Source organism: Gymnogyps californianus, chromosome 13 (assembly GCF_018139145.2).
Source record: "Gymnogyps californianus isolate 813 chromosome 13, ASM1813914v2, whole genome shotgun sequence".
Lineage (NCBI taxonomy): Eukaryota > Metazoa > Chordata > Aves > Accipitriformes > Cathartidae > Gymnogyps > Gymnogyps californianus.
Genome location: NC_059483.1, coordinates 9,377,215 through 9,401,622, shown reverse-complemented (window position 1 = coordinate 9,401,622; position 24,408 = coordinate 9,377,215). Strand labels below are relative to the sequence as shown.

Sequence of the window (24,408 nt, the reverse complement as noted above, 5' to 3'; positions counted from 1 at the left end):
ATATATATACACACACTTAAAAAAAGTTATGTATAGATAGTATATTTTCACTTTGGAGGGTTTTGTTTCACACATTCGTGTTTTAAATCAACACTATTTTCATCAAAGGTTGTGATCTTTCCTGAATAATACCTTTAAAGAAAAACTTCGCTTTTAGTGGCTTGCACAAATGTCTAAGTTTCCTTCAGGCACACAGGGAATGTCAGTAGCTGTCCTGAATAAGAGATATGATCAGAAGAAAATCATTTGTGATGTTCTGTTGGGTTTCATTTGCAGAACACCCGGAAGATCACCACATAGAAGCTATGGTTGCTTATGTTCTCCATGGTGAATTTTATAGCATCAAATCGTGTAAATGTTTTGTGGTTTCACTGCTTCTATGTTCCCCCCCTGTTTTTTGTGCAGGGTGCAGTAATTGCCACAAATTCTGCAGAGAATTTGCAATCAGACGTATTTTCTGCTATAACAAGGGGGCCCACCTTGAGTGCCTTTGCCAGCAATAGATCTTGGCAGCAAGTCCTTAGGGGAAAAGTTGTTCCTGAAGCTGTTCCTGGACAGGAGACCAACTTTTAAAATGAATAAGCAGTAAGTGCAGATACAAGAGCATTAGGGTCATATACCATAATCCAGTATGAAAAATGCTACAGCTCTGTCTCCAAACGTCTTTTAGGTGCTGCCTTGGCCACAGCATGGTGTAAATGAAAAGAGAGGAAAAAGTTTTATGTATTCCAGTTGGGACAGCATGGGAAATGTGAATTTCCACAGATAGATCAAGGTGTTAAAGTTAGATCCGGTTACAGTGGAGACCAGTTCTGTTGGAAGACCATGTGTTAGGAGAAAACGTTCTAGTCCAAAATCAAAAAAACTTTCTAAAATTATGTCTTAAAATATGCACTCAGCTCCAGAATAGCAGATGCTCTCCACTCCAGATGCAGTGTATTGGAAGAATTTTGCATTTTTTTAGTTGCTGCTAAAATAATGTGTATTGCATTTCAGATTGGAGACACTTTGCAGTTCAGGAAGAAGTTCCCCAGATGGAAGCATGTGAATTATTTATGCAATGTTTATCTCAGGGTTTACTTCCCATCACAACCAATTAAGGCTATTTCATTTCATTAAAACTAACGTTTTCACGTTGGGGAAATCATTTATCTAAGGAAAACGTTACAGTATCCACTACTTAAAAGCTTAGAAGCTTCCATCAATCATACAGTCTCACATTCTTCTAAAAACTTACAAGATGGGAAAGTAAAGACATTTTCCTGTAATAGGGCTTGCCAAATTGAATTATAATTAATTGGAATTTAAGAAATTAAAATATTCATTCTTTTCTTCTTGCTTAAGTAGGAAATAACGGGGTTCAGAAGTGGTGCCCTGTCACCTTTGTCTTGCAGTCCCTGGACAAGCCTCAACTCTTTTTTATCTGTATACATAGAGCAGAGAAGGAGCCTTTGCTCCCACTGAATTGTCTTAAGAATTTTTTGCATGAGCAAAGACTGAGATCAAGCCTCACAGAAACAGAATGTATTGTGAAATAAAATTGGCTGCTTGCTATGTAACTCTGCATTTAAAGTGACTGTGTTTGCATGGCAGTGAGGAATCTACTGTAATTCTTGCCTTTGTTCCTCTCCTGCTGCCAGTGTCTGAGTGCGACTTGTGCAAAGTGCACCATTAGGTATCTGTGATAGCCAAGGCATTAAACTGAAAGGTCTTCTTATTATTCATTTTAGAACTATTTTCCAGTTGACATGCTGCCAGGTCTTACTGAGGTTTCAGCAGATTAGATTAGATGGTCTTGTGTATAGACCTGCTCTAAATGAAGAGCATCAGTCTTGGGGAAGAGTGGAAGGGAGAAAGAGAGCCCGTTACTGTCACTTGACAACTTCATTTGAGTTCTTGCCCCCAATAATTATAACTCCTAGAAAAGCTAAATTTTGGAATCTGAGGAGTTAAGGTCTGGTCAAACAAATCACTGCCTGTCACTGCTTTTTTAAAAGCCTAGAGTGACAAGGATGCCAATCTGTGAAATATGCTAGGAAAATACAGGTAAAAATAACCAAAATAACAGGTATACAGCTTTATCTTGGTCTGTGATAGGTTTAAAATTATAGAATATGCTGTAGCTAACTTTCCTCGTGGTTCTTTGTGAGGTCTGGATCAACAGTATCATGGTAAGAATGTTAAAATATTGATTTATTTTTGTGGCGGGCGGGATTCATGGATTATCTCCATCCTCTCTGGGACAGGCATTAACAAAGGCCTTCGGAAGTTGTTGAAGACTAGTTTGCAAACAGCTAAAATTTCTCAGAGTTTTATAAGTAGACTGTAGTGGTCTGACAATCAGTTATTGTAATTTCATGCATTTAAGGGGAAATAAACATTGTTTTTCACAGCATCCTGCTGAAAAAGAATCTATTGTTTCCCTAAGCTTGTGGGTGTATGTGTGTGCTTGTTTATGTGGAAGCTCTGAATCTTTTAAAACCATATGCATAAAACTACTATTTCTTGGTGAGATACGACAAAATTCTGCATGTGATAAAGAGGATCTAACAGTGGATGAAATTTCTTTATATCACGGATTTAGTAAAATGCCTGACATTATTACTGTTGAGGAAATTTCATCCTTATTTATGCCTTACTGCTGTTAACATGGAAAAGAGCAAGATGATAGTGATTACAAACTCAGATTTGTATGTGACTGTAATCGTTGTGATGTGGCAGGAAGGAGGAGGAAATCTCACCTAAGTTAAGTTGGCTCCAATAGTTTGTTATGTTATGCTTTCAGTCTTCTTTAAGCCATCTTTCCCCAGAAATGTTTGCGTGTCTAGTTAGGCCAGAGAAAATCCAAGTAATTCTTGCCTCTTTTTTAAGGTTCTTTATCTGAGCTGAAAATACTGTGCAGAAGTCCTGCGGTTTCTGGCTTCTGTGGCTGTAGCGTCTTTTGAACCAGGCTTCATGTTTGTCGTGTTGGATCCTGTACAAACACCAAGCAAGGAGACTGCCCTAGGTCCGAGTAGTTTACAAATGGGTGGCTTCAAAGTGAGCCTCCTGCAGTGAGCCCTCGCTCTCACTGACTGTTGATTTTATTCTCAGCATCCAACTTCTAAGACTTAATCCCTGTCTAGCATAGCACTGTTTTAACTTGTTTTATCTATGTGTGGGTAAAAAAGGAATATCTAAGTGATACAATGAAGACAATGTACCTAAACCTATCGATTGTGCTGTGTTACTTTACTTGTAACTTATTGCATTCATCTGGCAGTTGTCAGGTCGCACTGGTCAAATGCTTTACATTCTGAAAAGGTAATTTAATAGAGGCAGGATTCAGTATATGTGTCCATGAACACTCTTGCATTTGTCTAGAAGATTAAATCTGATATCACATAGTATAGCTAGCATGATTTCTTTGGTGTGGAGGCTCTTGGTGTTACCAGCTTTTGAACATCTACAGATGGGAGTGTGTCTTTCTGAGGAACGACCTGTAGCTACCGAAATCCCAGGTCTGAAACCTCACAGGGTGGGTCCAGACATCAGAATAATAAAGTCACTGTATTTATTAAGGATGTAGTCTTACTCATATCCTCTCTTACTGAACCATCATTAACTGAAATCATAAGATAGCGTTCAAAGGAGACTTTATCTGTACAAACTTACATCTGAATACACTGGAGCTTCGTTCCAGCGGGTCTCAGCACAACAGCTCTAGAAGCCTTTTCCATGTAAGGCTCTGAAAATTATCTTATGCGTTTATTAAATCTCAGTTAATTTCAGGATGGGAAGACACAGGGAGCTGCTGCTTCTGTTTCTCTTGATGACTTACTGATCCACAGAAACTGAAGCTAGGTATAGTATAGCTGTTTGAAGGGAAACCCTTCACAGGTCAAGGTGAAGGCCACATTTAGGTCCAGGACACGTGATTACATCATGCAGTGAGAATGTGCTCTTGGGTGGCCATATCCCTCCAGTTCTACTCCTGTAGCGGCCACAGAAGAAGCGTTTGTGATTGAACCTTACACACAGACTGTTTTTCCTATGTTTTTCAGACCTTCCTTCTTTTCCACAACAGGGCTCAGCAAAACAGCCATGCAGCTTTATTTAGTATTCAGCCAGGCCTCAATTGTCAGTGAGATACTAACAGAAATTTATCGCACGCTGAACCCAAAGTGACATATATATATGTTAAAATGCTGTGGTTTATTGCACACCTAAAAATACTTCACTGTCCTTACGTTTTGAGCTTTTTTATGTAAAGTCCTCAATCATTGCTTAAAATCTGGCACTTCCGTATTAACCTTTCTCTTTTTTTAATGTAACTTTTTCTAATGAGGAAGAAAGTACAATGGAAATTTTTGATCACCAAGTTATCAAATCATTCATCTTATTTTCATTCGTCATTCAAAGCAGAATTAAGTACAGAAGCATTTCATGACGTACTGTCGATGATGAAACTACTTGATACTAGGGGTCAGTAGTCAGCTGCTACAAATTGGCTTTATTGCAATAAATTTAACTTCTGCTTTCTCCGTATAAGGACATGGCCTCTTCTGTGTATTATTGATGGCTGATTTTGAAATGAAGCTAGGACATTGAGTGAACTAGCATGAAGGTAAACACCATCTGACATGGTTTGCTTTGGAGAGCTTGTCATCTCTAAAGGGTTCTGAATGCCCTTGAGAGGTAAAATGGTGTCAGGATGAGGAGACAAGTATTTTTATGCTTTTTGCTTCCATCTTTTTGCTCTTGACTGTGAAAAGGCAACCTTCTTCTCTATGGAGCGACATGCTGAATCGCTCAAGTCACAGACCTCTGGTGACCAGAAAATGCAAATTTCTTTCCCTGGGCTCTTTTATTAGCAGTAAGTAATATGCAAGCAGGCGGAATTTTAGGAAGAACATCTTTAGGGAACATGAATAAAGGCCAGCATTTTATATGAGTAAGAGGTCTGCATTTTCCTGATGTTCTAGAGCTTTGTGTGTTACAGAAAAGCAGGTTCATCTGAAAATTCTCTCCCCAGTTATGCCTTGATTCACTGGTGTGAGTTTGGATTGAATACTCTTTCTGTTCCCTGTATTTTTCTGCTCAGCAATTCTTCCGTGGAATGACAGAGGGATGTTCTGGAGGAATAGACCAATTATTCCTCGCCAGTAAATCCATAAAGATTGTGGCATTTTCAGGAGTTCCCACTCGGCTATCCCACCCAGTTATTCTTCCTCTGATATGTTTTGCTAAGACAGCTTTCCCTGTGAGTCTGAGTACTAATTTTGCTCATAAGGAACCTTTGCTGATGTGTGGAAGAACAAATGTGCATACCCTACCTTATTAAAGCAAGTAGGAGGGGCAACCCCCTAATTTTCTAAGGAGTTGTCTTCGAAGTCCAGCTAACAGGTGAGAAAAAATGGCCTATTCCTCATCCACACGAGGACTAAAATGGAGTGTATTTATCACCATCTTTGTTACGTTTCTGAGAGATTTAATAGTCCCCAGAATTGTTCATTTCTTAAAGAGCTATGTGCTATTAAACTGAGGCATTATTTAGCAATTGGTGCTGTCTCAAGAGGATAATTACTCAGAAGTATCTATTTGAAAATACGTCTACTGCTAGTTGTATAAATGTCTACAGTGCCTGAAGTATTTAAATACTGAGAGGCTTTATGATTAAAGTTACCATCTTACAATATTTAACAGAATGGTAGATTTCCATTAATATTGTGTGTGCTTAGATCCAAATGCTGGTATTTTCTCAGTGACTCATGGGAATCCACACCTACTGATGTCAGTCCCACTGAGTAAAAGAAAGTAAGTACATCGTGTGACCTGGTACGTCCCCGGGTGCAGAAATGAATGCAGTACAGCTCTCAAGTCAAAAAAGCCCCACCTTACCTGTGTACAGCACTGCTGAGGTTGGAGGGAACGTGACAGCGGCTAAGTGCCTGCTGCCTATGCTAGGCATGATGATGAAGCGCTTTGTGAAGGAGGACAGGGAGAGTCTTCCATAGTTGTGAAACTGATTGGGTCTGTCTTTAACTTCGCCACTTAATTGCAAAGGAACTTGCATGGGTGTAAAGTCTTTGAGAACCCGAGTGAGCGGTCAGGTTTTGAGGAAATTGGTCAACGTGCTCTAAAGTTATTACAAAGGACTGACATGTCCTATGCAGACACACACACAAAGCAGGATCATATAAATCTCATTTTCTAGTTTAACTAGGTTAAAAAGAAGACTCCGAGTTTGCACATATAGTAATGAACATTAAATTAATTATTGCCACTCAAGAAAGTGTTTCTGGAGTCCTTACACAGAGCTGTCTGAACATGTGAGCTCAGTGCTCAGCAGTAGCAAACGGCAAATAGGAAGATTAGAAATTATTAGGAAATGAGTACAATCAACAGGAAAAATCTTTGCTCCATGGTACATAGGACTTGGGCAGTTGTGATTGCCCAGCCTCAAAAATGCTTTGTACGTCCCAAAAATGTAGAGGACCTTCAATGATACGGAACACCTTCCATGAGACAAGCAACTAAATAGTTGTTGTGACATCTCAGCTTGGAAAAGGCACATGATTACAAAGGTCCGTGAAATCTCAGAGAAGTTAAATAGATGTTACTTGTTATGCTTCACAATATAACTAAGGGTCTGAGCCCAGAAAGACAGAAAGTGCACATTCAACAGAAAGGAACGCTTCTCATGCAGTGTATCAAAGTGCAAGAATTGTGGAACCCCTTGCGAAATGATCTTCCAGCGGTCAGCAGTAAATACAGGTTGGAAAGAGGATTTAGCAGAGTTTTGGACAAACCAGTCAAAGGATGGTTCTTGTGCAGCTTCCAGCTCAGAAAGACCTCTGAGGCTTGCTGGAAGCTGCAGGGGTGTAGCTAAGGGGACAGTTGCTGTTTGTCCATGTAAACACATACAGTCTTGTTTTTACTTTCCGTTAGTGCTTGGTACTTGAGACAGGATACAGAGCTGGATGCACCAGCTGAATCAAGTGTTTTTATGAGAGCTCTCCAGGGCTATATTAATGCAGCCTTGAGTATCAGACATCCACGGCAACACTGCTCTAGACAAGATCAGTGTGTGGCATTGTTAAGAAACTCTACAGAAAGTAGATTGAAATAATCTAAAAAACAGCGAGATAGGTATGTGCTTAAATGAGAAGGGAATGGAGCTGGAAACTAGCAGATCAAAACTGGTGTTTTATAAATCATTGGTGGACATAATTAATGGCTTGTGCCATCCGTAGCCCTTGGCTGGCAGTCTGTGTAAAGGAAGCTCTTGAGAGTGAAAGGACCAGATGATGTATTGATGAAGGGAAGGAGACAAAATACAATGCTTGCAATTTCACGATCTCCTGGGATCTCAGGACCCTGTAATACCAACACACCAACCACCACGTGACTGGGTGTTCTGGGAAGACAGTCATGATCTTGAATGTGTTTTGACCTGCTGAGAGCAGCAGTGTGGGAAGCTACCAGAGCTGCCAGTGACTTCACCTAAATCTTCAACAGCCCTTTGGCATGAGAGATATGGATGCTCTCTCTTCTTTGTTTGTCCTTTTCTTCCCCCATCTCAGTGCTTTTCCTTCCTATCTCTTTCTTCCTTCTGTTTAATACGAGCCTGGCATAGTGAGGCCAGACACACTCCCTTTCACAGCACTGCTGTGATCCCACGACCGGTGAGGCAGGGAAAAGCTGTGCCCTGTGCCACCTGACAGGAGTTACCAGGTGTTGGAGGGGCTGATAACAGCCACTTTCATTGCCTGTTTTCCACGGTAATGAAGTTGCAAGTATCAGTCACAGAAGCTGCGTTATCTGTCTGTGCACTTCTTTTCTTTTTGCTGTTACATTTTTTTCTGCAGAAATTAGGACTGGACTCCAGAATTAGCTCCAGCCTATCTCACCTGTTTTTCTGAAGAAGAATATTTGTCACCACGTTTAATATCATCCCAAGATTGTCCTTGTAAGAAAAACCCATTTCCTAACAGAGATGGGGATAAGGCATATGGTGAAGCGCGAAAACTTAATTGTTTATATTTGAAATTCTTTATTTTTCTGTACTGTTCTTAACTTTTATCCTATGTCTTTAATAAAAGGTTATAAAGATGTTTAAATCATTAGTGTTGCCATGGAACTGAGCAGCCTGGGTCTGTGCTCTCAACTCAAACCAAGTTTGACTGTTCAGCATTACAGACAAGGTCACGTTAACACCTTAGCCTATGACTCTTCATACTCCATTTTATTAACGTGAGTGAGCTGAGATGTTGGATGCTTTTTCCCCTGGAGTCACAGGCTCTGCTGCTGGAGGGCAGAATGAGGCTCTGGGTCACTGGTGAATACTGTTATATGAACAGGGTAGTTCAAATCCCTCAAGATCAAGCAGATGACATTACAGCTGTTGGATTCAGGTCGCATTCACCACCTTTTCTCTACAGCTATGAGAGCGAGATGTATGCTTTTATTAACTGAATATGGGGATTATTGAGTAAACACAAGACTTTCTTGTCTAGGGCTCTAATTACAAACCTGCAATATTTCTGTCATAAATTGACCTGGAAGACTTCTCTTAGTGAAGCATTAGCATTAGATGCTGACAGCCTTTGGAGTGTGTGCGTTTGACAGGGGATGCTGTGGAAGGAAACCAGGCACGCTGGATTAAAGAATGAAGCTAGCCAGGGTGGAAGAGGAAAGCTAAGAAAAAACTGAAATAGGACATGAACCATCTGTCAGAGACAACAGACCCTCACCCTCTGCAGCAAGCACTACTGCTCCTGAGGTGTCAACACAGGAGTCAGGCAGTGGTGCCTGGACCTAGTTTAAGAGAGAAAATACTGTGATATGCGTATGACCTTTAAAACATGCTGAGTCATGATTATTTTGTGCATCTGGTGAGGAGGACCCTGTTGTTCTTTTTCTGAAATGCCCCCAGTAACACACACTAGCATATTAGTGACGTTCACTAGTTGAGTGAGGAAATCGTTATTTTCTTGAAACTGCACATTTTGGAGTATCTTCTGGCTATGCACTCTTAGGTGGTTGGTTACGATCAAGGCTGTATGGTTAGAGCACCATTTGCACCATGTCTTGTTACTATGTAGTAAGTTAACTTTAAAATTCTCTTTGAGATACCATTCTGGGTTTAATCTCCTTTCAATATTTGAGTGCAGCATATGCTCACCTTTTTCTAAACCTTTATTACAATAATAGGAAAGTTTAAAATTTAAATCAAGGCTTTAACTTTAATTCTGTTCCTTGAGCCATGGTGTATTTTAAATAGATGGTGGTATATTTGAACAATCTGTTTGGCAATGCCTTGCTGACCAAGACTGAGATTTATGCAAGTAGTTTTATCTCAGATTTGTGATTCATAATATATCTTGTTATAAAAAGGTTAAATAAAAGAAATATAACTTTTATAGAACATAGGCTGTAAACAGACTCTTAAATGAATCAGTGATTTGTAGGTTAATATTTGAATTTTTAACGTCAGTGCCGTACTGTTAATATATTTCAGGCTTCTTGATCCAAAGCTTACTTTATATTCTGAAGGTGTGCGATTGTTTGCTGTAATCTCAAGAGGAGATAAGCATGACATCTGGTTCACACCTGTGGTTTTAGGGATAAGAGCATAGCTGCTTTATGTATTATTCAGGGCACTCTGTTGAAACTGAAAGGAATTTGACTCTTTGAGGCCCTTTGTCCCTAGGTTTTTATACTTGCTTAAAGTAAACATGAAATATAGGAGTATTCTCTCAGTAGCTATTGAATAGACTATTTATTCCAACCTATGCTTGCTGCCAGAAGGGAAATTAGTTATGCAGGTTAATTATCAGATTTATGATAAAGACTTACTTGTGCAACTCCCATATTTCAAAAGTTCCATTGAGGCATTTCGTGCTGTGACAGAAGAACCCCAGGAGAGGTGAATGTACTGGTAACATGTACAACAGTGTGGTTTTGTATTGCGGGTGATACCCTCCCTGCCCACCACAGCCCCAGCCCTGGCCCCGGGCAGCGTGGGGCACGCTCTCCGTGTTATGTGGCAGGGAGAGGCTGCACCATTTTGCAGCATTTCCAGTTTCCATTTGTGGTTGCAGGTGCAAACGAAGTGTCTGGACTGGTGGAGACAGCAGTGGCATGAGCAAGAATTAATGTGGTTGGGCACTTCTAGAGCCAAAGATACCCACAGTCTGGAGAAAAGCCAGCAGCTGTCATACTGAAAACCAGAACTTATATGGTGTCCATTACCCAGGTGAATTGTTCAAATGTGAGATGCTGAGGCGGAAGAGGTGCTTTCAGAAATGCACAGATGTGAGCCAGGGTGGAAATGTGACTCTCTGGCTTGAGACTCGTTTCTATTATTAAAATGCAGAGCAGAGGGAAGGGACGAAGCTGGCACAGAGCCTGGCTGAGCAGGGACACAACTGCGTGTGCCTCCCACAAGGAGTGTATACTGAAAACTGTACTGAACCAAAGCCTGTAAAATTTGGACTCAAATGCCAATCTGGTAGCACTGTTGTGTTCATCAGGAGTCCAGAGAAGTTCAACATGCTTTCTTTCAACATCAATGGGCCCTTAAAAAATCAGAAGTGTTAAAGCTGAGAGGTTGTTTTATTCACATTGTGTAAGGTGATGCCACGAGTGAGCAGCAGTCAGGTGCACCAGGGGAGTCTCGACACGGCATCTGCAGACAGGTACCAGCGTGTGAGCGTGGGAGGGGGTGAGAGTTAGATTTGTGTTTCTGTTTCATAGGCATGGAAGAATAACTTTGACATTTAGCAAAAGACCATTACAGAATGGGTTTGCAAATGGGTTTGCAGATGTGACAGTGGACAAGGTTTTAACTTTAAAAGGCTACACAATTTCTAGCACTTTAACCTTTCCATCGATTTTGCTGCTTACTTGAATATTTTGCTTCTTGCTGTGCTGAAGTCCAGTTCTTTTTGATTTGCTAGTGTTAATATAGAATCATACCCTTAACAAGCAGGTGCCATTAAGGTGGTGTATTCAGCTGCTCTCTGTGTGTGTCTGTACATAAAGTCGCTAAGACAAGAAGTTTACTAATTTCTTAACACCGCACTTCATATGTGTGCAGACTTCACTTTCTACTCCTGTAAAACAGTCAGAGGATAAGGGTAAAGAAAGCTAGAAAATTAGAGACAGAGTACAGAGATGTTACATTTAAGGTTTTCCTTGCTGGAAATTGGGGACAAAGGGCCTCGGGACAAAGGGCCTCAAAGAGTCAAACTGGGGAATTTGGGTAGGCACCCCATGGTGGGGAAGGATTTCAATTTGAGGTATTTTCAAGAGATCCTGAGCTTTAGAAAGGATATAGTGTACTCGCTTCTTGCATATTAAGCCCTTTTGAGAAACTTGAAGTAAAACACCCCCATTAAGCAGTTGCACTGGAAAAATCCCTCTTGTGTTCAAACGGGAAGTGTGTGGCAGAACTAGTGCTGTCCCTGCAGTGCAGGGCTATCCCACCTTCCTCCAGTAATCTGCAAGTAGCTACTGAGACCTCTGATGCTGAGCACCCTGCTTGCTTGATCTTTGGGATTACGATGCTGCCTTAGATAGATATGTATTCTGCAAAATATGGGAAAGCCTGTATTATTTTTTACCCTCTGTTATGAAGCCCTCCAAGTAAGCTCTTCTCATGGGCCGGTTCTGCTGTAATTGCCCATATACTTCACAGTTCATAAATAAAAATAACTCTGCAAGTGTACAGCCCGGAGGATTTCGCATCCCCTCAGAGACAGGAATGGCCTTTCGCCCAGCAAAATGCTTCTGAAAATGTGCCCCATCTGCTGCATGGCTTTGAATCCAGAGATGCAACAAAACTATAAATATCTCAAAATTTGTTCTGAGGCATTTTGAAGATCATTAAACCTCATGGAAGAGCTCGCATTCTCCTGTTTAAAAAAAAACAAAAACAAAAACACAAAAAACCCAAATAAACCACACAGGAAGTTCTGAATTCCCCAGTACAAAAAGAATAATTTGTGCTAAGATGTGAGCTCTCAGAGGAATGAATACTTGTGCTAGTGCATCTTTAAAGTGAATGGTATATGAAATTGTATTAATCACACATGCTAGGAAAAGTGTGCATTTGTAGGGTTAGTTTTTAAAGTGCAACTCCTTTCTTTTCTCTGAAGAGCACTGGAGTGTTTTTGCTAGGAAATCCCAGCAGTTCTCTCCATTCTGGCAGCTCTTCTTGATGATTAAGAAAGTAAATGGATTCTTGAAAGATGAGCTGAAGTATGGACAGTTTGGGTATTTTGAAGTTTAAAACTCTTTCTTCAGTAGTTTGGTTCTTCTTGTAGGAAGACCATGGGAAACGGATGAAACAGTCACTTTTGGGTTGAGTTCAGAGCTATTCTGTTCATACAGTCAGTCCATCCAGCTTGTTTTTAGTTGCTGTGGCATTTGGTACTCAGCCACTTCCTAAATTGCCTGTTTCAGTTTTTCACCCCCGCCAGCAGCTAAGTATTGCTTCTAATTTTTCCTTTTGGACAGTTTTAGAAAGCAAAGTTTATCTCTCGCTGAAATGGGAGTCTCAGTGTTGTGTGTTCCCGCATGCATGCACTTGCTATCTTGTTTGGAATGTGCCACGATTCGACAAAGCCACTGTGGGTGAGACTCAGAACTACTCGATAAATAAACCAAAAAGTCTCTGGCAGAGTCAGAGTCTGGTAGCAGAGCTAAAGACCAGTGAAAGACCCCAGCTGACCTCCAGGAGCCTGGGAAGATGCCCTTGGGTGTGTGGATGCAGCACCTTGCAATAAGTGTCTGCACTGAACTCCTGCGACATCAGCTCTGTGTCAGATATGAGCTGTTTAGAAGTTGGTACCAGTATTAAGAGGCAATGTACTGTCTCCATGAGGTACTTACGTGACTCTTCCTTATTACAATATCAAGCAAATGAACAGCAACTCCAAAATTTTTTTTCTCCAACACCACTCCAAATGGTAGTTTATTTCACATGTTTTTCAATTGCTTGTCATTCTTCCCATTTATTTCCAGTCTTTCATATTTTTCTTCATAAAACATCCAGTTAAAGGAGGGATGGGCAATGACCATAGTTTACACATGAGGAAATGAGGCCCAGAAATGGGCAGTGATTTATGCAAGATAGCAGAAACACTCTAGTAGTACGGGAAGATGAACCTTTGCAATCCAAGGACTAGTAGGTTGCTGCTTCTTCTCAAGTTACCAAAAGACCTGATTTGTAAGAAATACTCCTACCCAAAAATGAGAATACTGAGCTATTTGTCTCTCATTTGGTTTTATGGGCTTCTTAATCTTTTCAGGAGGGAAAGAGCTTTGCATTTTCAAGGTTTTTCTCACAGGCATGAAGGCAACAGCCACAGTGATTTTTAAATTGTAGTGAAGATCCTCCTGGAATCACTTCATTCCAGATCCTTGGACTTTAAGTGAAATACCATATGCCAGGAACCCTCTGATGGAGGGGTACGAATGAGCAATACTGTGTGGTGTAATCTTTTATCTTTTTTTTATTTTTACCTCCTCCTCTCCTTGGATCTCTTCCATCCATTGGACAAGTGGTTCACATCCTTTTTATGAGCTGACTGAGCACCCTATTGTACACTTACCACCCACGTTTCCAGAAAAAGAGCCTCCTAAATTTGTGAGTCTAACAAGATGCTGTGGTGTATCTGGATACACAGGTATAATTACCACAGGATGAGGATATTTAAACATTTTTAGAAGATGAGAAAAGGAGGAAAGGTTCAAACAAGCCTCCTGCTCATTATGCTTCAATTCTTGTTTACATCTTAGTATTAAAGTGTTAGTAGTATAATTTCCTGTGTTTGGAAGCAGGTCAGATATGAAATAACACTTGTAACAAGGAAGAGGATCAGAAATGAGAGGCACTGCATGGGGAGGTAATAACCACAGCTCTATAATTCAGGGGTCTTGTGTGTTGTGAAAGAGAAGACTTACTGCTGATTTTTTGTTGGTTTTGAATGATTTATAACATTTTACTTGTGGTGGAGTGTTGCAATCTATGTTGTCATGGAAATTCTATTGAATTTATAGTTCCATTTATCCAAAACGATTTTCCAGACTTCATTTCATGGTGAATCATATGGCTGTTACTTGGAGTACAAAGCAATTGCAAAAAAGTTTCATGTTATGGAAAGCATAAACACTGAAACCGTTATTTTCATATTATGGAAATACAAATGAATGCAACATACAGCTTTTTAGCATCAAATATGCCTTCATTGTGTAATGACTCAGTGTATATACATGAGATGGATTTTCTTGTTCGGGGTGGGAGCGGGCCTAAGGGGTATTTATTTCTGGTGGTAGCAATCAGGGAAGTTTCTGGCTTGCCAAGATACTTCTCTCTCATATTCAGGACTTGACACTCGAGATACTGAGTGATATGGCCGTGATCCACCAACGCATTGAAGCCCAGGGCAATCCTACGAGCATCGTGTTGCCTCGCTCACTATTCCTACTGAGCTGTTACTGGACCACTCACAGGTTTAAATGCTGTTCAGAGTTAGGGGCAGAACATGCAACAACTACCAACTTTCAGGTTGAAAATAACTATGAAATCGTTTAGTCTTGACTTGTAACATAGAAATACCTACTGCGTTGTTTGTAGACACCAAAGTAATAATTAATGCTTGCTATTAAAAAAGATTAAAGGGAAATTTACCATACTTCTAAGGCATGCGAATTCTAAATTGAGTTGAATTCTGTTATTTCACTTGTATGATCTTTGCTCTTCCTGTTGTTTCAACTCCTTTCATTTTTTTCAGCCTACCATTGTATTCATTATCAAGTTGCAATTATGTTAGGGCAAAGACCCTGTCTGACTCTTTGTTTTGCAATTTACCCAGCACGCTTATAGACACTGTAAAATACTAAGTTATGACATTCAAAATACATCTCTGTACCTGCATAACTATAGTTAAAAATTCACTGATGAATAATAGACTAGGCAGGAAAAACATGCCATTATCTTCTCCTGTTCAACTTTATCTTTTAAAAAGAATGCAGTATACTCTATGTTATTACATCAAGCTCTAGCAGGAGAACTGGAAAACATCACGATTCGCTCTTCCCCCCTGCCTTTTCTAAGCAGATTTTGAATATGTTATAAATGATAAGTTTCATGGGTTTTTTTTAAAGACAATATAGTGAGAAGTCAAACATCAGACTTTATTGCCCCAGTGTACATGTCACACTCCAGTAAACACACAGGCTGCAGGACAGTTATTCTGAATTTTCAGTGTTGCAGTGAAGATTACATTATGTCTGTAGAAAATTTTTATTCCAGCCAAATGGATCACATCATCCAGTTCACTAGAAATCTGTGCACATATTTAAAGCAGAAATAAGTTACATATGAGCTTTCAATTAAGAAAAATCATGTATGATTCATAATCTTAGCACAGAATTTGTTTTTGTGCAAGAGATTTTAAATCCAGTTGTAAAAGTGGCTGAGAACAATTTATTCTTACAATATAGGCAGCAAAGGTACTAATTAAGAATTAGTATATTCAGTGATTAACTCCACCGTTTAAAGCAAACATTTCAAAATTTTTGTTTCGCCACTCTGCAAAGATTTGCAATCTACCTGCGATGCCTGTGTGTTTTGCTCTTCTGAAAATACTCTCAGTCTCTAAAGCAGTACATAATAAACCACATAGCTGTTGCCTCTGCGTCTTGCTGCCTGATTCATCAAAAAATTGGCTGGCCTATAAAAACTTTTTTTTTTTTTTTTTTTTTAGCTTTAAATTGCATGGTAGTCCTTGGATTGCTGGAAGGAAATGAGCGGAAAGCTAATTCCGATGATCTTTTCCCTTCCACCAGAATTCCTGATACTATTGAATATTCTGTACTCCACATCTGTGACAGCACAATGAGCCTTTGTTCATTTTTTAATCTAAAGAGAAATCTGCTGTAGGAGGTTGCACAGGGTGATAGCAGCCCAATTTAAAAGTCTCAATTATTTATTTTTAAAATACTTGGCATCTGTCTATGGAAAATGTACTTGCTCGGTTTCCAGTCTCTTAGAATTGCTTTGAACTCGCTCACATCTTCTGGGATCTATCAAATGCTCATTGTGGCTTTTCTCTCGTAAGTGCTGAATGAGTTAAGCCATGATAGTCTCTATTGGATGTAAACTTTCTGCCTTTGTAGTGGGGTAATAAGAGCAAAAAGATGTCATGCACAGGAATGATGATTTCTGTCTGGATGTCTGTCTTGCCAAGCAGAGGAGGAGCATCTGAGCAGAGAGCCAGAGCCTTTTATTTGTGGATGGGTGGCAGGGAGAAGTCATTCATTTGAAGCAGGCTCAGTTTTTGCAAGCCAGTGACATTTCATAAAGAGAGTTTAGTTATTCAGAGGCAATTCTACTTAATAAAATCAGAACTGATCTCTGGTGGGCAGTATTTCTCAGTAATACACATGCACATTTTGGACAGCCTGTCTTTACAAGATCAGCGTGATGGCAGCCCAGTTTTGAGTCAAAATCTCTTAAGCACAGAGCAGGGCCTGACATTTTGCCACGTCTGGGGAACACCAGATTTCTGTAGAGGCTGGAAGAACGCGGTTGAAGAAAGGTGTTTCTGCAAAGAGTAGATTGACCTCAGGGAGGAGGGGATTGCCTGCCCCAGGGCATGGTGGAGGGGTGTTGTAGCTGGTAGGAGCATGGAGGCAAAGATGCTCCAGGCTGGGGAATTACTCAGGTGTTGATTGTATGGGGTGTATTCATTTGTGTAAGCGTTGTCAGCTGGAAAAAGGCCTGGAGAGCTTGGAAACTGTAATGGTTGGGCACTTGGATCTTCCTAGACAGAAGAGACTAGAAAACATGACATGGTTTTATAGGGTGACTGGCAATTATCTCCTGGGTTATGGCAGAGTGAGGGTTTTCTCTCTAATCCTCTGTTTTAAGGCACTTGTAACATTCTAAAGTTTTTCCCCTTCAGTGAGATTTTTTCAGGCTTAATCTGTGTTGTACAGCAAATCTCTCTCAAGTTTGAATGAAAACAATTCTACTCTTTTAGAGTGTGAAGAGTGTCAAAGCATAAAGTTTTTCCATTAAAAGCAAACTCTTGCCCTCTCCTTGCCTTGGTAAAGCTCTGAAGCTGCAGTAGTTGTTGGTAGCATTTTAGGATGGAGAGAGTCTTCCTGCAAGAAAAGTGCCTTTGTGTCACTAGGGATGGTTTGTTTCAGCTTAGCCTTATCAAAATACTGAAAATTTCAAGTTGCTTGGACACTACATGTTTTTTATAATAGATCTTTACAAGGTACATGCAACCATACTGCTGTGTTGCACGTCTGAGACTAAGGAAGTCCGTGTAAGCCTTTCCCAGCCTTGTTGTAATGGGGCTAGATGCGAAAGGCTTATAAATCTAGTATATTGTGCCATAGAGAACAGGACTCTCATGCCCTCCGGGACCTATGCCACCGGGAAGGCTATTTGGAGCACTATCAACAGGGATGTGTGGAACAGAGCATTCTGACTGCAGACAGTTAGTGTCACGCTATAGAAACTACAAAGGGTATTTCAGGCTTTCCCATTGCTAAGGGCTTCAGAGCCTTTAAAAATACATGTGGGGTTTTTTTTTAATTTTGGAAAATAGAAGCTATTGTGAAATCACATGCAAAAATGTACAAGAAAATGATGGTTTATGGTGCTGAAGTCAGGCAGTGCCACAATTCAGATTGGATGTGCAAGCTTGGATGATGCTCCATTCTGCGTTTCACAAATAATATATTATAATAAGATCCAAATTTTCTTTAGCTTAAATGCCCCTTTGTTGCATTCTGTGCTACTGCTTTGTATGTACCAGGCAGAGAGAGTAGAAGTCATTTATATGCAAAATACACCATATATTGTATATACTAATTATATAATAAGGAGTAATAATGAAAATTTTCTAGCGTGTTTAGGCCACTTAAGTATGCGGTGAAATTAATTTTATGGTTAACTGTCTTATTCCCGCTTTGTACATAAAGAACATTATGCCATCCATAGAAAATATTAAATTAAATATCTACTGATAAATGCATTCAATATTATGTATATTATGTGTAAAAGAACAAAAATACATTAGATACATTTACATTTTATTGTAAATTGGGGAAAACAGATGAGACTGTATTATGGAAGAGAACAATATGTGATCACATAATTAGAAAATTGACATAATACTAATGCTCAGCGGTGTCCAGGTGTGGTTTTATGAGCAGCCTGAACCGTGCAGCTTTGAGGATGTAACTTTACCATCTTCTTAACATTGTTTTTGCAGTGTATGCGTGTGTAAATTATATAATAGCAGTTCCTGGGAGATTCTACTCCTAAAATGTTCCTTTTAGCTGTATGAACACATAAGGAAGCTACTGTATGACAGATGATGATAATTTTTCATACAAGACAGTTCCCCTTGACTTGATGGATGCAGAGAGAGGAACCACGCTCTCTGGAAAAACACCAGGGAGCGGTGGTAAAATGTTTCAATGTGTATGGTAATCAAGGCAGAGTGTGGTTCTTGATTAGTCTGTGAAATTGCACTGCTGAGACGAGGGATCTGAATTAAGCGCTTTTTTACCAAAGCCCTTTGCACTGCTATCCAAAAGTGTATTGTAAAAATTAATTTCCTTAAAATGCCGTGAGCAAAATTGATCCAAAATGATTTTGGCATATGCTGAACTCACTCAGTGATACTTTTCTTCATAAACTCCTATGAGGACTATATAGCGAAATGTTTTATATAAGGTATACCTAATTTTAGACTTTATTTTAAAGGGGAGTAAAATGTAATTTGTGAGTGTTTTGTGAGCTTTTGTCTGTGCTGGCTAAATTGAAGTTTAAGCAATTCTACCTGAAACGAACTGTTTCTAATTTCTGCATCAATGAATGGCTGCACCTCGGTCTACATTTGTTCAAAGCACGAGTTGTCAGAACCTGGAGGCACCACCAACTTTGTGAGATATTGCCAGCATCTCTGTATGTGCTGTGAATACACTGGGAATAGGAAGGCCAAAATAGGGGAAGAAAATTGCTTTCAAATTTTATGAAGCTAGAGTGAGTGCCAGACAATTTTTTCATTTTTTTGTGAGCCATTTGGAGTGTGGTCTTATTTTATCCTCCTGCTGAAAAAAGTACCTCTACCTCTGAAGAGACTGATCTTCATCTTGGCCTTTTCTCTATATGGTGATGTTTTATTAGATGTATAGGTACTTTGCCAGTATTATACTTTACAGCCAATATATACAGTCAGAAGCCTGGGAATCAGTAAATATGAGTAGGAACATATCTGAGCAAGATAAAAGGGTATCATTTCATCTGGCAATATACAAAATTTCAGAATATGGGAAAAACACATTTGTGAGTACAGTAGGATTTGTCATGCAGCACAATCTTGGAAAAACCCAAACAGCCCCAAACAAGTTATTGGTGCCAGCAGAGCATTTGCCTGCAGGCAGACTTGCAGGAGGGAGCAGACAGACCAGCAGTATGTCGGGAGGCATGGACAGTCTCAGCTAGACCTTACATCTCCATTTAACTGTGTACTGTGTGGCTATGTCTTATCACCTAGTAATGCTGTGAAAAGCCTGAACAGGTCAGGTAACAGGTGATGGGCAGCAGAGGAGCAGGAGTGAATGCGCAGGTTCAGGCAAGAGGCCAGCGGCAGAGAAGCCTGATGGGTCCGTTCCTGTTTCATAGCCAGGAACAGATTTTTTTGCTGGAGTTAATGTGCACACGTGAGCATACGTATTGGCCAGCCATCCTGCAGTCGTGTTGCCCCCACGGACCCGCCAGCGCTGGTTTGGATTGTGAAATCCATCTGGGAGGATCCCGGAATGGCCCCAAGAGCAACCGCTGCGAAGTCCAGTTCTTGTGCTTGGCTGTTACCATCAGGCGCATGTTTTTAATTTGTAATATGTAGAGCACACGTACAACAAATGTTACCAATACTGAATTTATTCTGTGAAAATGTACACACCTGCATGGTGTAATGTTGAGAAGGGAGCGTTGCATGTTTTGGATGTAAACCAGATCCTTTGGAGCAAATCACGGCTGATACAGATGGACTAACACTAGGGGCTTCTTTGGGAATGGAGAGGTTGAACAACTACTGGAGAAGCAGCAGTGTGTTAGGATGGCTGGCAGAAGTGGGAGCTCAGCTAATGCAGTAAATGGAACAAGAACCATGCAGGAAATTAAGAGCAGTAGCACCCACGGGCCTCTGTGAGTTGCCCTTATTCATGGCATGTGTTTGTAGTGAAGTGGAATTGTTCCACAGCAGAGTGTATGAAGGAAGCTATTTCTCGGTCTTCCTATATTTGTGTAACTCAGACATTTGCTGTTTTGGGGTAATCATTGTTCTCACCTGCTTTCACTTGGCGTTTGCCTAATTATTAATATTTATTATTCATCCTAAAATGACATCAAAATATCTGGTTTTGTCTCATACTTTTTGCCGAGTACTAACGCTTTGGAAATAAAAGTCATGAAATTTAACTGAAGTCAGGGAGAAGTCTGACCCTAACTGATAGTCCTGAATATCAGAGGCTCATAAAAATGCATTGCTACAGAGACAGACTTTTATCTTACAAATTGCTTTAGGAGTAAAGGAATAACTCTAAACGTTGAAATCCTTTTCAAAAATTCTCTATGGTTTTTGAGATGGATATGTTTAGCACATTTAACAGAGCAGGAGATGAGCCTGCAATGAGCAAAGAAATGAAGAGATCCTGGCAGAAAGCACAAAGTTTACCATCTAAACAGACCGACCATACTATTTATCCTTGGGTTTGGTATTAAAATGCACTGCATTGACTCTGTTCCCTGGTTACTGTCCCAGTAGGGCAGTCATGCTATTAATCAAGATGCTGGTTAAACAATATTGTTCAGCAGAATTCCTTTATCTCAGGTTCATAACACTGGGTATATGTACGACATGTATGCATTACCTCATTTGAAAGCTGTATGAATCAATGCTAATGTGATTTTGTTGTTGTTTTTAATTTTTACAGATGCAGATTTACTTCTACAATCCTGATGACTTTGACAGTTTTGGAACAGCAGTTCTAGAAAACAGGGTAATAGGAGCCATGGCCGTGTTTTTTCAAGTAAGTTTAAACAAGGGCTATATCCATAAACCAAAGCATTCACCAAGTACTATTTAATTCATTGAATTGTTTCAAGCTTAATGGATGCATCTGTTTTCTTGTTCCCACCTGTCTAAGTGAAAGATATTTCATATTGTCTATGTGTGATTTAAAATGTAAATAAGTATATTTAAAAAGGTAATGAAAAATTTTGCATGAATTGTTCTGATTTTATAGCTACTTTACAGATGCAGATTGGAGAACACATTTATCATGGAACTTCCTTCACTGCTGAAGCACATTGCTGCAGTCCCTGGAATACTAACAAGCCAACATGAACTGGTTTGTTTAGAGAAAACTTAAAATTCAAACATAGCTTGAGAGAAAATTAATCAATAAGTTTCATCAATCTTGTCTGTAGCAGCTTCTTCTAAATTGTCATAGTAACAAGTTCTTGAACAGACCAGGTTTCCAAATGAGTGAATTTATGCATCCCTTTTTTGAAAATGCATCCTCAAGAGCGTGACTGCTCGGTTAGCTCATTTGTTGGTTCGACACGCTCGAGAACTGCAGCGTGGGGTAGAGAATGCTGCTTGCGATGGCTGGCAGGTCAAACCACGTGGCAGCGGTGTTCAGCAATGTGGGCTTTTTGTCATGCTGCATCAGAAACTGAGTTTTTCTGTTCTGACTCGAGGGTGAATTGAACGGAGGGAGTTGGAGCAACTCCATACTACCAGGCTGTCACAGACAGACAGTGGCTAATGAAGATTTGAAATATCTCAAGGTGTTGCTTTTTCAAAAGAGAAGAAAGGAGGGAAGGGAGGGAAGAGCAAGGGAAAATGCTGGTCCTCTCTGAGGTTTCACACTAGTTTTTACTGTGAAAGAAAATGGTATTACTATTATCTTTGTGAAGCCAGATAAAAAAGAATACGCAAGTACCCATATGTAAATACCTCCCTTTTTCTAATGATGTTAGAGTGACAAGCCTGACTCTTCTGCTCAAATTAAGGAAGGTTGTCTTTTTCCATGTCACTGATTTTGATCAAATGCTTTGATAAGGAGAAAAGGACAGATCCTTGTATTGCATAAATTGCTGTAACTCTGCTGACATCAGGCTAGTGGAAGTAGGCATGTTAAATTCATCACTGTTGAATTCTGAGCACTTCTGTGGCATTTCACGTTAGGGTAAAGTTGGTGGAGCTGCGATAATTTACAGTGGCATAGCAGGATGATTCCCCAGACTTCTTAATCTTGATGTGCTGTGGGAAGCATTGGGCAAATTGAATTTGGCCTTACAAGACAGAAGTTAAGAAACAGAACAACCAAAGGCACTGTTACTTGATTTATACCACAGTGAAGAGCTGCATACTATGTGCGTGTGCCGTGTCAGAAGGAGCATGTGTTATGCCATGGTGTGCAATACATGTTGTGGCATCGTCTGTCTGGAATTTAATTGCTAAATTACCCTAATGTGCTTCACATAAGCCATGTGAAGCATTGCCCCATGTCGCACCATTTCCTAGTCTGTATGTGACATTTATTCCATAAACCCTCTTTTTAGAGGACCTTGAAATTGTAGTGGGATGGTGTTTTGTATTCCCCACCTGCAAAGCCAGGTGCTGCACTTACTGGAAGTCCCACTTTGCATGACTCCAAGGGAGCCATTAAACTCACTAAAAATAACCTAAAATAGTCTGTAATGCTGTTAAAAAAGCCATCTTTGATTGTAAGAGACCTCAGGCTCTTTAAGACCACAATCGAGTGTTGCAGTCCCCTCAGGGAAGCAGAAATCTATACTTTTCATCATTTCTAGCCCTGCAGGCCACAGGACATTAGGCTGTAAAGTCTGGATGATGGTGCAGCTGGGCTCCTCTGCTCCAGGAGCCATGAAATCTGAAGCTGTTACTGATAAACAGTCTCTGATCTCTTCAGAGAGTGCGAGTAAGGTAATTCTTCGGCAAAGTGAGCCAGGAACAACGTATTTTGCGGCTGCAAGGAAATGTTTTTCTTTTTTTGGTATTTTTTTCCTTGCCTTTGGGTTAAAATGATAAATCAGTGGCTTGCCATTAAACTTCTGAGTGTATCAGGTCTTCCTTCTGGGTAGCTTTGCTCCAAGACAGAAAGCTGCTGAAGAAGATTTGTAGAGCCCAAAGTCCCCATTCTGGAAGGGCATGTGCTATATTCTGGCCCGTGTAAGTAAACTCTAAGGACTTCAGTGTGGCAACTGCTATTTTGGCCATCATGAGGGTTTTCCAGAGTTTGTCCCATAGAGCTTGAGTTTTTGTACATAGGGTTATTAATTGATGGTGATAATCCTTTGCAGATCCATACTGTGTTTGACCAAGGTGCTGTTTTAGTTCCCTCAGCTGTGTATCGTGTGCTGGAGCTAGTGAACTACGACTTGGAAAAACCTTTACAGGCAGTTTCGTTCAGAAATACTTGATGTTCCTTTAGCCTTGCTCCCCAGGGCACCATGCAGATAAGCTTACCACGGCTAGTATTTCATGCAACTAATTTAAAAGCTGTCTTTAAAACTGATTCTTAGTCACTTTTGAATGAAAGGTCCCTAAGATGTCCATGGCCACATTTTGATTGGCAGCTTTGACTATTCAAATACTAATTTCATAGTTTGCTATTTTCCAGAGCTGTAGTCCTACTCTAACTCATTTAGATAAATGAGAACACAGCTTTAAAAAATTGTAGCAATAGAGGTCATACTGGTTTTTACAAATACATTAGAAAACTGAATTGTGCATGCTTTTCTGTGTAAATATTTTAACACAGAAATTATTGGATAGATTTGCCATTAAGTCAAGCCATGGATTTTTGCTAATGCGTTAATGCTGTGTTGGAATGAATGTGTACTGCACTGACTGAGTTTATAGTCTGGCAGGTGTTTTTTGTTTGACTGATGCTCACAAATGTTCTTTGGAAAATCAGGTTCTCCAGTGAGTGAACGTTATACTGAACTATATAATTATTGGTGAAACATTAAATAATTAAGAACCCTCTTTCCTCCTTTTTAAATGATTTAACTTGGACTATGTAAGAATTGTCCTTATTGAATTCACTGTTTCAGGGGCAATTTCCAGGTAAAGTACATTGGTTCTGAACTTGGATAATTGAAGCACTTGGAACTTTGTTGTAATTGCTAATTAAATCTATGCTTTTCTCATTGCTTTCATTGTAAACTCTGTTGATAAATTCTATTTCTGTTTGCATGGTGCAGGTCAGTTGACCTGACAAATAATAATAAAAAAATACTAGTTAAAATCAGGAAACAATTCTTGCATATACAAACTGCTATAATTGCTCATC

General features: G+C 39.9%; 1 protein-coding gene across 2 annotated transcripts in view; it reads left to right on the top strand.

The window, feature by feature from the left end:
* Positions 1 to 24,408, top strand: part of PTPRG (protein tyrosine phosphatase receptor type G) — a 422,925-nt gene that overhangs the window by 254,489 nt on the left and 144,028 nt on the right. For both annotated transcript variants that reach the window (XM_050904924.1, XM_050904923.1), the window contains exon 5: positions 21,016 to 21,111. In XM_050904924.1, the coding sequence (XP_050760881.1) occupies positions 21,016 to 21,111 (96 nt within the window). The remainder of the gene's footprint in view (positions 1 to 21,015; positions 21,112 to 24,408) is intronic.